A 16,890-nucleotide genomic window follows, 5' to 3' on the forward strand; every position below is an offset into this window, starting at 1 on the left:
GGTTCTCATGGGCCGCACGGGCTGGGCCCTGCTGGGCTGGGCTTCGGCTCAATCACACACACACACAAGGTTGAGTTGGGCTTCGGGCTTCACACAACACTAAGCCCAAAAACAAACACTCACACACAGCCCACAATAAATAATCACTACAATAAAATTACACAAAAAAATACTAACACATATATAAAATAAATAATAATAAGGAAATTAAAAACCCAACATACCAAAATAATTAACAATAAAATAATACACTTAAAAATAACATAAATAAAATAACACAATAACATAATTAAATAAATAATTAAAAACCCATAAAAATAGGGATCTCACAACCATGCCTAGCCAAAGTGAAGAGGGAGAAGGAGAAACATATAGCAATGAGGGAGTAAATGCAAAGGATGTGGAAAAGAATAAGTTGCATGACGAGCTACGTAACCTCACTGGCAAGTACGAGGAGATGGCGAAGAAGATTGGGGATTTTCCTTGGTGGAACAGCTGTCAAGCCTCACAGATTTTCCTTAAAGTGCGGAAGTAATGGTTGTACTACTCCCGCCAAAGTTTAAAGTGCCATAGATAGATATGTATGATAGGTCCAAGAGCCCAATAGATCACCTTGAGAACTTCAAGACATATATGATATCACACTCCATGGTTTCCTAGGAGAAATTGCTTGCTGAGTTTTTCCTCTAACCCTGAAGGGAATGGCGAGACGATGGTTTGGAACACTCCAGCTGGGATTGATCAATAGCTTTGAAGAGTTGGCCACGGCGGGGACCAAGGAAGAAAGCTTTAGGAGATGCCGCCATCAAGCCCGTCCTACTCCTATAGGCCTCACCCGATTCTTCCTCCGGGCGAACACCCCCCAAGTCAACGACCTCACTCACTAGGCCACTCATAGAGACACCCTCCTCTAAGGGAGATGACTCAACATCATCCCTAAAAGAGAAGGGAAAGGGATAGAGGGATAGAAATCTGGTCTCTGCAAGCCTCCAGGTCAAGCGAAGGAGTCACTCCCTTTGAGATAGTGGTAGGCAAAGAGTGGGGAGTTGAACTTTTGTCCCCACATTCTTCTTGAAATTCTTCGACAATAGGAGGGTCGTCGTCCTTATCACCACTCTGGGTACCGTAGTCGCCTTGGGCACCATCTTGATTGCCTTGAGTTTCCACATGGGCCGCTAGGTCAACAAGGCCCAAAGAAGAAACGGTGTCCACATCCAAATTGACCTCACCGCTAGCCTGTGGCAAATCGGAGGCTTCAAACGTAGGAAATTCAAACGTTGGGCTAGATGCCGAATCAAGCTGTTAAGAAGGAAATTTGAAATCAAAAGCGGTCGCCAGGTTAGAAAAAGCTTGACCCATCAAGCCCTCGAGGTTGTCAAGACTTGGAGAAGGTACATGAGTAGGTGAACTACAAGGGGTAAAAGATGAGGTACTGTGAGGTTGGATGGCACAGGGGAGGCGCCAACACCTACGCCTGCAACTTTTTTTTTTTTTTTGGCTCTGGGAGAAGGCGTATCCATAGCAGCGAGGCCAGGGCACTTCTACGAGGCCTTTGGAGTAGTCTTAGAGGAAGTTTCTTTGGGGAGACGGCGCGACGAACTTGGTTAGAAAAAGACAACCTTTTAACATTCGAATGGTCAGACATCACCAAGAAATGATCAATATTAGTGAGTGTCAGAAGGACCTCGGTCCAAATCTCGTCCTCATGTTCAGTGACCCAAGCGGCGACCTTGTCGACACGGCATTGCTCTCATTCTGACAGAGGGCTTAAAGCCACCACCAAACCTTTGTCATCTAGGACCTTACTCCAGGTGGCTCTAATAGGGAGTTCTCGATGCGCAGTCTCTGAACGAGGAAATTCTCAACCTACACCAAAAACAAAAAAAAAAACTTTCTCGTCCATTGTTTGGCATTCAAATGGTTACTCTCAAAACAAGCCAACTGCTGATTTTTATCCGAAAACTACAAACGTTACCTAGAGAGCTCCTCAAAGAATAAAAAGTCATGAACTCTCGGGTGGTAGTTTGGATATTCTTCCCAAACGGGCTCCAAGACCAAACGGGACACAATACAATAATAGAGAAGAACAAGCCATGCGTGAGAGTGAATTTGCGCACGTAGGAGCCAACTTCAAGAGATCAAGAACGTCGCATATTGGATGACATAAAGGAAATCAAAAACTATGCGTGAGGGCGCAGACAGATAGGGCAACCTTTTTGGCAAACCCTTCTTCATCAACACAACCTTGACGAGGAAGTTCGAGGAGTATCGAGTCTGGGATCCCGTAGGAGTTGCGCATATTCACCAAATCCTTGGGGGTGAGAGTGGAACGCCACCTGAAACCTTCGAAGCGTGGAATGTCTTTCACGATGGAAGACTCCAGGACAGAAGGAGTCTGGGATACATTTCGCATGGCCATTTTCATGACGAATGAAATGAGGAGAAAGGGAAAATAAGTAAAGTTACAAGCCAGGAATCATGAAGTGGGAAAGTCGAAGTTGTGGGAACTCAAGAACGAGAAAAAGAACGGGAAAGATTGGAGGGAAGACGAAAGAATGAGAAGAGATGGAGCAATGAGGAAAGGAGATTAGGACTGTGGATCATCATTGCCTGGCTAAATGACGTGATAGGGAGAGAATGTGGTAACAGTTACGGGATAACGTATGCACATTCTTCGAGTTTTAAAATTCCCGCTCCTTTAGGAGTGGAAACGAAAAGCGAGCTAATTAATGGACTAGTTGGGTAGCCCATGGGTCTCGAATCCTTTCTTTGAGTAATATGAGATTTATATACAAAAAGAAAAAGAAAGAAATCTTTTTATTATGAAATTATCCATGCATACACGCGAGAGGAATTAATGGAGTAACTGAAGGAGTTAATGTTGATTTGGCTCGAGTTAGGGGCCCAAGGCCTATCTTCCGTAAATGATAACTGCTAAAAGGAATTGTGCATCGTGAATGGACTCTAGCCGTTCTATTTATTAGGATAGATAGACCTTTGCGTTGAGGATATGAATAGAATGGTGATCAGATAATTCTGTAATATTAGGAACAGACCTTATTATGGCCAAGTCTTATATGAAGTTGATCGATTAATAGTACTCATCCAGTATTCTTCACGTATATATAGAGATAACATGTAATCTTCTGATCGTCTGACTGAACATTCTTAAATTATTATTTCTCATTTATTATTATTATTGACTTAGACATTAAAAATGTCTTAAGCACATCGTGCCGCCGTTATTAGTTATATGTGAACGGTCACAACTGGTGGTGTGAAACGTCCTGTACAATGAGGTAATTCCCAAGCAAATTGCTGCTTTTAACTACTGTTTTCTTTGCTTTGCTTGCTTTCTACGTATGCCCGTTTCCCCATATTCTATATTATACAGTGTTGCCAGATTCCTGCATGCTATAAGCTTGTTTTTAGCATAAACACATGCATGATATCTACATATTCTATATGTTAATTGCTGACTTTTGTTTCTTGAATGCTCTGCACTGTAGTTGCTGCAACCTGCATGCTGCCAGCCTGCATTAATCCTGCGTGTGACACTTCAAAGCGTTCGATGTTTTGTTTGCGTTTTTTATATTCAATCTCAGCTTACAGCAATTTATGAATGTCTACCTACCATCGGTGAAAAAATATAAACAAAAATTATTAACCCGGCCCATTTCTGACATTTCAGTACTTGAAAGATCATTAATATTCAAAGCAACAGTTGGCAGACCAAACTTGCTAGGACCCATTAATCTACGAGAAAACACTACTTAAATGTAGATGCAACAAAGATGATTCATAATAAAGGAAAGTGGGAAATTCAACGGGGCGAATTAATTCTACACCATACACGCATGCTCAATTGAATGGTCAGTCATACATACGTACATATTATATATATATATATAATTTTAGATATAAATTTCACACTCTACACATTTATTTAAAAATATATTATTTTATTTTTTTATTCATATAATAAAAATGATTCCAGATATTTTTATAAATATAATATAATAAAAATATAAAATGACATAATTTTAAAATGAATATGCAGGGTGTAAGGCTTATAGTAGCACAGCTCTCTCTCTATATACATATATATATATATATATATATTTTTTTTTTGGTGTCCAGCATTAATAATGAGTCCTAGCTAGCTAGAAGATTAATTAGGTTACCGACTAGTTTATCATCTCCGCTCAATGATGTCAAGAGCGAGTAGATTTGAAGGTGAACATAGATTCAAAGTACAGCGATTCTTCTCTCTCTAATTAGTCTATATATCTAACTGTACATGAAGCTTGAAAATATTCATTCCTATCAGTCCTTCAACACGCATCTTATCAACTTCTGGAAATACTTGATTTACTGTTACACTTAAATTATAAATTGTGTTGCATGCAGTTAATTTCAAATGGGACATGATTTTCCTGTTGGAGGGACCAGGCGGTGGTTCATCTTCATAAACTTTGTCAAGGACAAACCAGATCAGGCCCATTGATTTGATATTGGAGAAAAGTCGTTGTTGCTGGACAGCTTGGGGAATTCTAGAGCCAGGACACCTCAAATCCAAGACCAGTTCAGAGAAAAAGCAAACTCTAGAAACTACAAGACCAAACATTTAACGTCAACCTAAATGCAAAACTTGCAGCGCTTGTCGTCTCTGACTATTTCGCGATAAATCTAGATCGTAGAGGATTAGCTATTTGCTGCAATATTAAACTCTAGCCAGGTCTCTTAACTAGAGAGAACAAAAAATAAAAAATTACGGAAGGTTTCTACCCATATATATGAATATCAAAGGTTCAATTTGAAAGATTGCAGTCTTAAAGAGTTCCAAAGTAGAACGAAAGAGCAGCCATTAAAATATAGATAATATCCCAATTGAAGGAATTTATGAAGTTAATTCATTTCATAAAATCGATTCAATAAAAGAGGATTGTTTATTTTTTATAAATATACCAAAGATCTTATCTATAGATAATGTGAGATTATTCCTCAACACCCTATCACATGTAGATCAGTATTTTTTTTATCCTTGTCATGGGATAAGTAGTGTGCGCCTCTATTTATCTTATGATAGGCTCTGATGCCATGAAAAAATTCATGAGCCTAACTCATCTCATAAAATCGGTTCAACAAGAGAGGATTGTTCATTTCTTACAAACATATCTAAGACATTGTTCATAGGTAATATGAGATTATTCATTAACACTAAGTGCGGTATTTCTGTATTTCTGATAGCCGGAGACAACAGTAGGTTAAAAAAGAAGAGTATTGATACACATACAACACATTTCACAACAATGTTGTAAGATAGAATACTGCTACTCATCATCTCAATTTCCATCATCTTTTCATCATTTTATGATGTAACATTAGGTGATAAAATTATTTATTACATTTTATTTTTGAACTTGTCATTTAATACCACATCATAAGATGATGAGAGTTATAATGATGAAGAGATTTTTTCTAAGTTGCGTACAAATCATTTTCCAAAAAAGAAAACGTGATTTGGATGCCTGATTTCATTTCAATCGTGTTTGAGTGCAGACTCCAGAGTGGTTCAATGAACGAGCCAGAACAAAGGCACGAAGCGGGTAGTTGAGGAGGTTCCCTGTAGTCCTTTGACTGCAAGGAGCTGGGCCTAGTTCAGCTCGTTTTATACTATAATGGGGCTTGAGTCGTAATGGCCTGCTAAGATTAGGGCGTGTCCCAAATACATGGACAACTGATTGCTGCCTTACTCAATACCCCAATATCTTTCGGACTCAATTGACTATTCTCAAACGAAAAGAGGAGTCCAAAACTTTTGCCAATTAAAGCCCACAAAATATGTAAACTCGAGAGATTTTATGAATGCACGCCACTCTCGAAAGAGTTGTTCCGTATATATCTTGTGTCTATTGATATTATTATGACATATATTATTAATCAGTTTGTTAACAAGTTTATTGATGAGCTGCAGTTAGGGTTGATAGGGTCAAAAACTCTTAAGATCTTAAGACAAAATAAAAACCCACCCCCACCTTCACCTCTACGACATGGACAAAAACTCCCTTGCTACCATGTAAAATGAATATGCTAATGCACGGCAATTACTAAGCATCAACCTCTCTGGTCTCCTTCATGCCTCTTTTTCCTCTCCGTCTTCTTCTATCTAACGTATCTTTGAAGACTTTGTTATGATCCTTTTTCCACTTTTTTCCTAAATAAAAGTCTCTACAAGCACATGCAATCATACTCATATACAATGATTCCATTTCATTGAATTGACATACATACACGGGAGTTTTTATATGTTGATCAGGGTTCCCCCTAGGTCCAGAAATGAACATAACTTACCCATTGATTTGAAATGAAAAAGCGCCCATGCACCTCAACATCCAATTAAGTAAGGGGCAAGAACATGGCTAATTTGGATACTAGATTTGTACGTCTTCTTAATTTTTCTGCTCCCCTTGTCAACCCATCCAATCGCCTAATAAACAAACAAAATACATCACATTAAATTTTGAGTGATTCTAGGCTGCCACCAAATTAAATTTTGAGTAATTCGAGGTTGTTACAGCTGGACGTGCACAAAACTCTTTTTTTTTTTAATTTTTTTTACTTTTTTAACATTTTTAAATATTTTTAAAAAATAAAAAAATATCAATACATTAATAGTTACATTCTTAACGAATAAGTAAACAAAATTAAAAAAAAAAATTAAATATATGAACGGTCAAAATAAAAAGAGAAAATAAAAAGACATACTAACATTATACTTAAATTTTCCATTGATTTATTCACACCGATAATAAGAGTTGTTTCTCACACTTGACTTACCTCACATTCTAAGGAAACACTTGGAGAATTGATTCCCCCCATGCATCTTTCTTCTTGTCATTATTTGGTTGCTCTTTCTGTACTGATCCGAATCTCCATGTGGCTGGTCTTTGCCCCTAAGCATGCTCTGTCTCAAGGAAAACAAGCTACCAACTCCCACTTAGTCCAACCTTTTGACAAAAATCCCCTCGTAGCCGGTCACATTTCATCCAAATACATCATTTTCTCAAGATAATACATATATTATTCTCGCTAATACAAAGTCTTATATTGCAAGCTACACGCTTGAAAGGGATTTTAGATACGGGCATTTTATATTATCTTCATATATTGACGTCACTTTAATTGATTCTTTTGTTTTCTTGCTCTTTTTTCTCTTTTGTGCGTGTGAAAAAGTAGCGAAAGCAAAGGGAACTATCATGAGTTGTTAGGGGAAGTTCAGCTTCCAACACACCCATATTGGCTGTACTTCTGTGAAGCAAATGCAGGATCAAGATGGAAGAGGAGCAAGTGACACCTAAAGCAAATTAACCCAACACTTTAGTAGCAAACTTGTAAGCCAACTATTACCATATTTCTAAACCACTAACAATGCTAGTCCACACCAACTTTTCCCCGTAATTTGCAGCTGCTGCAACCCACAGAAGTTTCTCCTCAGATTGACCAGCATATGCATGATGGGCACACTCCGCTATTATTCAATTTGTTAAAAATATAATTTAAATAATTAAATCTATATCTTTTCATTAGTTTAAATCTTCGAGATAAGCGGTGATTTTATACTTTCCTAATCAAGATTCAAACACAAACAAGTTGCTTCCTTCTGCCATATATGTACACTTTGACATTAAACTCCAAATTGCATAGCAGTTTGCCTACTAAATTGACTTTTAATTTGGGGGAGATGGGGAGGGAGATTAGCAAGTAAAACATGCTTTTGAACCACTTCTTCATGTCATATTGCATGCCCAGATTCAAATGCATGAACCCCAAGTAAAATCCAACCAAAGTTTGATGCATTTCCACTGGGAAGGGTGTCGATCCAAGTATGAATGAATGTAACGTGTCCTTTCTTCCACCTGTTACATCACAGCCTGTACTGTATGTGTATCTATGTGGCTCTTTGGTTCTGACCTAGAAAAAATTTGAAAAAAGATCAGATCTACGGCGAACGTATAATTTCGAAGAGAAACCAAAAGCAATTAATACTTGAACCGGAGATTTGAGCTAAAAATTGTCCTTTACTTGTGCACTTCTTCTAGGGCCAGTCGGCAAGGGCAAACCGCGCACAGTCGGCTTAAAAAAAATAAATTTTTTTTGTCACGTCAATTTAAAAAAAAAGAAGAAGAGAAACGCGAGAAGATGAAAACAGCAAGCTTCTTCTTCAAGCTACTCATATCCGAATGTTCAGGAAACACGTTCTAAGTTTGGCCATGCGGAGAAAGTTTCAGAAATTTGCTTTGCTTGTTGAAAGAAAGTGGGAAAAATACTGAGAATTATCGTCGGTTTGATTATTTTCTTCTGAAATATTCTTCTACCGAAAATCATAGTGTGGGTCTGAAAGCATCATCATCTCACGGTGTGGGTGTTTGTCTTCTTCTTCACAGTACTCTACCGGTCTTCGTCTTCTTCTTCTTCACCGTGTGGTAAGAAATCATAGTTTGGATTGTGCTTTGAATGTAATGGATGAATATCCTCTGTTTTGAAGCTATATTTTGAAGCTCTGTTTTGAAGCTTGAAAACATGTCTAAAAATGTATAAAAATGCGTTTCGGTTTTTCAAAACAGAAGCACTAAGTGTTTTTCATTTAGGGAACACAACACAGAAGCACTAAACTAAGTGGGCTAACTATACTTTTCCGCTCAGTGGGCTGCCAATAGGAATCCCCCTCAAGTGTGTTTCTTTCTCTGTTGTTTTCCTCTAGGAGAGTATGACAAGCTAGCACATTAACAAAAGAACATGAAGCGTCTTTAACAGGATCTGCACAATCAACTATCATTATCTTATCATGTTCAGATGCTCCTTCCATATTAACATCTGTATCCTCAGTACTTTGTTCCTTGATACATCCACCTCTAGATGTGCAGCACTCGGGCTTATTAAAACTTATATCTTCAGAAGTCACAAGTTGCAAGTCTGAATCTACAGTTTTTGTTTTCCCTAAATCAATCATACCGTTAGCTTTGTTGTTGGCTATTTGCTCATCCACTTGAACACAGAGCCTCTCGACAGGTTCCTCATCAATTTCCATCTCCTCATCACCATCATCATCAACATGATGTAATAATTATTAACTTGATGGTGGATAGATATTTCCAACACCATACTAATAATACTAGTATAGTGTTGGAAGCAGAATATACATGCAATAATTATTAACACTAATAATACTAGAATAGGTTTAAAAAAAAAAAAATTATTGCATGCATGTTATGGAAGCAAACATGCATGCAATAATTATTGACACTAATAATACTAGTATAGGTTTAAAAAAAAAAAGAGAAATTTGTGCATGCATGTTATGGAAGCAGAACATGCATGCAATAATTATTAACACTAATAATACTAGTATAGGTTAAAAAAAAAAAAAAAATTGTGCATGCATGTTATGGAAGCAAACATGCATGCAATAATTATTAACACTAATAATACTAGTATAGGTTTAAAAAAAAATAAATCCAGAACATGCATGCAAAAATTATTAACACTAATAATACTAGTATAGGTTTAAAAAAAAAAAAATTTGCGTGCATGTTATGAAAGCAGAACATGCATGCAATAATTATTAACTTGTTGCTGCTATGGTTGTCTACTTATCTATATGAAATAATTAGTTGTGAAAGTAAATTAAATGTTTGAATTGTTGCAAAAAGTTTAAAAAAGCCGTTATTTTTCGAAGATTTTGAATTCTTTGAACTTTTTTCCTCCAATAAAAATAGTTGTACAATTTTGTTTAATGCAGCATGTCAGCATGGAAACAGGGAAAGAAAACTCATCTCTCTCAACACATTGTACCTCAAATCCCTCAACTGCGGTATGTTATATGATTCTTAATATTTGTTAGGAGTTTGTCAACCTCCTACTTGCTAATTATCATTATTATTGTTATGTTAGGACATCCCAACAACTGCTTCAAACTTTCCAAATTACATGCACGGTTACAGACCAGGGCCTGTATGGTCACCGGCTTTTATCACATATCCAAATGCATACCAATGTCCAAGCAACATTCATATGGTGATGCAACTTCATTGTTGGTTTTTTTTTTCCTATTTTTTGGAAGTTTAATTGCTTTCTTTTTTAGCAGAATACTGGTTATCCATTTTAATATGGGATGAGACCTCCGACTCCTCCCATAGATACAAGCTCCGATACAACTGAAAGATTCGAAGAGAATACACCCGAGTGTAGGGAAACTGAAGCCCCATGTTCCTCCTCTAGGATTCATGAACAAGGTGAAGAGGATAGGCCAGATTCAGGGAAAACTGGCGATGGCACTACCGAGACACCTCCGTTAGACCGAATGGATGGTGGTGATATGATTGAGGAGCCAAAAGTGGGGATGAAGTTTGATTCTTTTGAGGAATTAATGAGCTATTATAAACTATATGCTAAGAAATGCAGGTTTGGATCCATGACACAAAAGAGTGAAAGGGATGACGAAGGGAGTGTCAGATATGTCACTCTTGGTTGTGCCTGTGGGGGGAAAGCTTGGAATAGGACAATGAATGTCGCCAAATCACGACCGACAGGAAAGACTGACTATAAGGCAATGATTAATGCCTTAAAAGTTGGGGGAAAGATGCGGTTGACCATAGTTCATAATACCCACAATCACGGGTTGAGTCCACAGAAATCCCGTTTCTTCCGATGTAATCGCGAAGTTAGTGATACTGTAAAAAGGGTACTAGATACCAACGACCTAGTTGTCATTCGAATGAATAAGAGTTTCGGATCTCTTGTTGTGGGTGCGGGAGGATTTGAAAACCTCCAATTTTTCGAAAAAGATTGTCGCAATTACATCGATAAGGCAAAACATTTACGACTTGGAGCTGGTGGTGCTGGAGCGCTTCGAGACTATTTTTGTAGAATGCAGTACAAGAACCCCGGCTTCTTTGCCTTGATGGATTTAGATGATGATGATGGGAGGTTAAAGAATGTCTTTTGGGCAGATCCACGCAGTAGGGCAGCTTATCAAGATTTTGGTGATGTGATAACATTTGACACCACGTACTTGACAAACAGATACAGGATGCCCTTTGCTCCCTTTGTTGGTGTAAACCATCATGGGCAGTCGATTCTCTTAGGAGCAGGGTTAATTTCCAGTGAGAACATAGAGACATTTACATGGTTATTTCAGACTTGGCTGCAGTGTATGGATGGTATAGCCCCGCCAGCTATTATTGCTGACCAAGACAGGGCAATGAAAAATGCAATAGCCATTGTATTTCCAAAAACCCGACATAGATTTTGCCTCTAGCATATGCTGAAAAAAGTCCCCGAGAAGTTTGGCTCCCATCGTGCCTACAAAAGTGGCCTAAAAACTCAGCTGATGAAATGTGTGTATGACAATCAAACTATTGAAGAGTTTGAAAAATCGTGGGAAGAGTTAATTAGCATGTACAGTTTGCAAGAGAATGTTTGGTTGGAAAGTTTGTACGCTGAGCGCACACATTGGGTACCGGTATTTCTGAATGAGTATTTTTGGGTTGGCATGAGTACAACACAACGGAGCGAAAGTATGAATGCATTTTTCGACGGATATGTTCATGCCAATAAAAACTTGAAGAAGTTTATCGACCAGTTTGACAATGCATTGAGAAAGAAAATCGAGAATGAAATCAGTTTGGACTTCCACTAATTTAGCGTTACAATTTCATGCATATCTAAATCTCCAATCGAGAAGAGATTCAAAGAGTTGTACACAAATGCAAAATTCAGGAAAGTTCAGCAGCAAGTTATGAGTGTGCTCGATATAGATCCATCTTTACTTAGACGGGATGGTTTGAAGAAGACCTACCTAATAGAAGATGAAATTTGTATTGAGAAGTTCATGAAACATGTTACATATTATGTGGACTTTAATGAGAAAGATTACGATATTAAATACTCATGTGAATTATTTCAAATGAAGAGAATACTGTATAGATATATATTAACTATATTAAAATATAACGGAATAAATTACTTGCCAGATTCAAATGCATGAACCCCAAGTAAAATCCAACCAAAGTTTGATGCATTTCCACTGGGAAGGGTGTCGATCCAAAGTATGAATGAATGTAACGTGTCCTTTCTTCCACCTGTTACATCACAGCCTGTACTGTATGTGTATCTATGTGGCTCTTTGGTTCTGACCTAGAAAAAATTTGAAAAAAGATCAGATCTACGGCGAACGTATAATTTCGAAGAAAAACCAAAAGCAATTAATACTTGAACCGGAGGTTTGAGCTAAAAATTGTCCTTTACTTGTGAGGTAAAAAGAAAACAAAAACTTACCTTTGTCTCTCTCAAACTTGTCCCATCCGATCCAACAGGAAATTCAGAAATTGCACAGAGCATTAACAGTGACTCAACGAGACTAAAATTTGGTCAAAATTTAACTAAAGTGTACAATAAATTACTTAATAGACTCAACAAATAAACAGTCTTAAGTTATTTGGCTGGCCAAATTTGGCGGCTAAATATTATTTTGAGAATAAATAATTCCTTCCCGCTACCTCTGCTCTCCCACGCAAGAAGGAAAACTGGAGAAAAATTGTGCTCTGTTTTCCTCTCTTTCATTGGAACTCCAGCAGCTGCAACCGCCAAAGGATAGCCCAAGCGCCACCGAAGGATAGCCGTTGAATTGCAGCAGCTGCAACCGCCGAACGCCGTCGACTCCTACAATTGCCACCGTAGCCACTCCATTTTTCCTTTTTCTGTCTTTTTCTTTTGGTCCGTCGACTCCATTTTCTGGGATGGCCTTCATAGAGTCTGAGAGACAAGCATGAGTGGGTTTCTAGCCTCCATTTTTTTTGGGATGGCTTCCTTTTGCAGGGATGGCCTCCATTTTTCTGGTCGTGGGTTTCTGATGTTTGTCGAGAAAGAATGTTGGCCGTGGGTTTTTGAAAGATCAGTGTCTAAAAAAAAAATAGAGCATTGAGAAACATGGGAATGCTCCCATCCCACATATGGCCATGGACTCCATTTTGCGCATCATCTGTATCTGTGTGGCATCCAGGAAGGATTAGTCATGCCTTTTGTCATCTTTTGGATTGACATTGTTCGCCTGCCTTATCTCTTTCTATCATCAAATTCATCTCTCAGTATACATCATATGATTGTATTAAGTTATGCACATTTTCCTCAATTAAAAAAAGGGCTTAATGAAGTCCGAATGGTCTTTGAGTGTTCCGAATGTTCTTTTGCTATTGTCATTGATAGAAGAGTTCTTGGTGTTCATAAAAAAATTCTGTATGAAGATTTAAGCTCAATGCAAGAAAACCTACCAACTGTATGATAAAATTACAATTAGAATACGTGTACTTTTTTAATAATAAATAAATATTAAAATTAAATAAATGAAAATATCAAAATTAATAATTTAATAAAATAGTAATAGATTTATTGATCCTGTCATTTGATATTGATAAAAAATGATTAGTTAAATTTATAAAAATAAATTTTTTAATCAAATTTTATCTAAAATTTGTTGAGGCCACTACTAATAGTCTAATCATCTAGTTTTTGAACAACTGACCTTATTCTCACCCTTCGCTCAACTATAATCAACTGTGTTTATATCTCTTTCAACTATGTTTCTATTCAAAAATTTATGGGCAGTTATTTTTGGTTTAATAAGTTTTTTTAAATTTTGTTTAAAAACTTTTCAACTTCAATGCAAACCTATTTTAAATCTTAAAAAAAAAAAACCTTTTTTTTTTTTAAATTTTATTCATCTAGTTTTCATCTCCATTTCCATAAAAAAACACAAAATTAGATTTCTGTAAAAAACATAAAATTTGAAACAACTTTCACAAAAACGTAGAAAAAGTTTTTACAAAGATTTTGTTCAAATAATTCTTTTGAGTTTAGATTTGGATAGTAAATTGAAATGAGATGAAATTTAAAAGTTGAATAAAATATTATTAGAATATTATTTTTTAATATTATTATTTTGAGATTTAAAAAAGTTAAATTATTTATTTTATTTTATGTGAAAATTTATAAAAATTATAATAATAAGATGAGATGAGTTGAAAATATTTATTAATACAAACTAAACCCAATTTAATAAACAAAATAAGAACACATCTGAATCTTTTTTGTCCAAATGACGTATTATTTTTTTCTACCCTTTTTTATAAAGTTCAATAAAATATATCTCAGAATTTTTTCAAAACTTCTCAAAATTGAATGGTAAAATTCTACTAATAATTAGACATGAATGAAATATTGGTTGGTTTAAAAAAAAAAAAAAAAAAAGTCCGACTCCTCATACCAGCTATTCAACGAAGGAAATTTCAGTGGACTTGTTACTTTTTGAAAATAATAATAACAATATTGAAAAGGCTGAGAGTAGCCAGAGGTAATATTGTACTTTGAAAGGGAAGGGAGTTTCACCGTCGGACGGACCACTTTCAAATCCCTTTTGAAGCAAATCATTTCCTTCATTCACCGCTTCTCATTCAGTCCTCCCAACTCCCAAAGTGTGCGGCTCTCAGTCAGAACCCTTTTGCTGCCATTGTTTACAAGCCAACCCATCTTCTTCTTCTTCTGTGTCTCGATTTCGCACGCCCATTGTCTTCTCCACGCCTATTCAAATGCGCCGCACGCGAGCTATCTTCACCTTCACTTTTCTATAGCACGCGAGTGTGGTGTACCGATATATGATTACAACAGATCTGGCTTTTATGGTTTGAATTCTGCGCTTCTACGTTTTGTTTTGTTTTCCTTAGCTTGAAGGGAGCAATGGTTGCGGAGCCTTGGATTGTAAAGATAGGTAGTCAGGTAAGCTCCAATATCAGACACAAGCTCCTTCTCGAACCTTCAAAGAGGAAGAGCCCCAAGAACAACCATGTCCCAAAGCAAACCATAGGCATCCTTTCCTTCGAGGTAGCCACCGTTATGTCAAAGACCGTTCTTCTCCATAAATCCCTGACCGATTCCGAGATCTCCAAGCTCAAGACCGAGGTCTTGAAATCCGAAGGAGTGTTAAACCTGGTGTCCTCCGACGAGGTCCACCTTCTGGAGCTCGCTCTGTCGGAGAAGCTCGACGACTTGAACCGCGTCTCCAGTGTGGTGTCTAGGCTGGGCAAGAAATGCACCGAGCCGGCCTTGCAAGGGTTCGAGCACGTGTATGGGGACGTCGTGAGTGGGGTTATTGATGTGAAGGAATTGGGGTTTTTGGTAAAGGATATGGAGGGAATGGTGAGGAAGATGGAGAGGCTTGTGAATGCGACGGCGAACCTGTACACTGAAATGGAGGTTTTGAATGAGCTGGAACAGTCGACGAAGAAGTTCCAGCACAATCAGCACAAGGAGAGTAAGAGGGCTTTCGAGGAGAAACTGATTTGGCGCAGGCAGGACGTGAGGCATCTCAAGGAAATTTCCCTTTGGAACCAGACGTACGATAAGGTTGTGGAGCTCTTGGCCAGGACGGTGTGCACAATATACTCTAGGATTTGTATCGTCTTTGGGGACCCTGCAATGAAATCGAAGAACAGCCAAAGTGGGCTTGATTTGCATCGTCGTCTCCAGACGGGTTCGGGCACGGAGCAATTGAAACGGGTTCTCAGTAAGAGTAGTGAGAGCCATTCGGTGGAGAAAAAGGTGATAAGCTACAAGTCTCAATTTGATTCTCGGAGGGGTGAGGTAGCACTGTTTCGACCCGAAGAGCTTAGTTTCCCGTGTGGAACGAGCCCCGGGAGGCTTTTCATGGATTGCCTTAGCTTAAGCTGTTCGGTTTCCAAGTTTGATGAAGACGATGGTGACGGTGATCGAGACGACCGGATTAGCCGAGTTTCAAGAGTTTGTATCTCTGGCAATGCTGGTCTGAAAAGAGAGCACGTGAATTACTCTAATCACGTTAATCGATCCCAAACTGGTGTTCCATTTAGTGGGGATCAACGAGAATATCAGTCCGGTGTAATGCAAAGTGCTCGTTTCGGTCCCAAGAGCCGGTTGACGGTCTATGCTCCTTCCACCACCGTAGGAGGCTCTGCTTTAGCCTTGCATTATGCAAATGTCATAATTATCATTGAGAAGTTGCTTCGCTACCCTCATCTTGTGGGCGAGGAAGCTAGGGATGATTTGTATCAGATGTTACCTACGAGCTTAAGAATGTCTCTGAGGACTAATCTCAAGTCCTATGTCAACAATCTGGCAATATATGACGCTCCTCTTGCCCATGATTGGAAGGACAATCTTGATGGCATTCTAAAGTGGCTTGCGCCACTTGCACATAATATGATCAGGTGGCAAAGTGAGCGAAATTTCGAGCAACACCAAATTGTTACGCGGACAAATGTTCTGTTGCTTCAGACACTCTATTTTGCCGATAGGGAAAAGACAGAGGCAGCATTATGTGAGCTTCTAGTTGGGTTGAATTACATATGTCGCTACGAGCATCAGCAAAATGCGTTACTAGACTGTGCCAGCAGTTTTGATTTTGAGGACTGCATGGAATGGCAATTGCAATGTGGAGCTACTTACCTTCATTGACCACATTGGATATCATGAATATATAATTGGGTGGTAGAGCATTTTTTTTAGTTCCTGATACAAAAATGAACTCACAGATGATAGTTCAACAGGATGTGAATATCTGAGCTTCGCACACTGAAGACTTTTTATTGTTAAGGACTGATTTACTAATGTATCATGTTGCAAGGTACAAGAAGTTTGAATTCTGAAGTACATAATTCCAATTATTTATGCAAAAGAAGTATCGTTTTCTTTCTTCGTTGGATTTGTATATATGTTTGTATACAATCAGTAATTTTTCCTTCTCAAAATGCCAGTATTGATTGCAATTTTTACTTCTTATGCATGGAGTCAGATCATTTA

General features: G+C 37.9%; 2 protein-coding genes across 2 annotated transcripts; both read left to right on the forward strand.

Moving 5' to 3' along the window:
* The first annotated feature begins 10,363 nt into the window (after positions 1–10,363).
* On the forward strand, positions 10,364–11,320 carry LOC121247255 (protein FAR-RED IMPAIRED RESPONSE 1-like). Its single transcript, XM_041145633.1, has one exon. It carries the CDS (start codon positions 10,364–10,366, stop codon positions 11,318–11,320), a length of 957 nt encoding a protein of 318 aa, XP_041001567.1.
* A 3,095-nt stretch (positions 11,321–14,415) lies between these two features.
* On the forward strand, positions 14,416–16,783 carry LOC121252068 (protein PSK SIMULATOR 1-like). The gene has a single exon (XM_041151540.1). It carries the CDS (start codon positions 14,794–14,796, stop codon positions 16,543–16,545), a length of 1,752 nt encoding a protein of 583 aa, XP_041007474.1. The 5' UTR covers positions 14,416–14,793; the 3' UTR covers positions 16,546–16,783.
* The last annotated feature ends 107 nt before the right edge of the window (positions 16,784–16,890 follow it).

The sequence above is a fragment of the Juglans microcarpa x Juglans regia genome, chromosome 1D, assembly GCF_004785595.1.
Source record: "Juglans microcarpa x Juglans regia isolate MS1-56 chromosome 1D, Jm3101_v1.0, whole genome shotgun sequence".
Classification (NCBI taxonomy): Eukaryota; Viridiplantae; Streptophyta; class Magnoliopsida; order Fagales; family Juglandaceae; genus Juglans; species Juglans microcarpa x Juglans regia.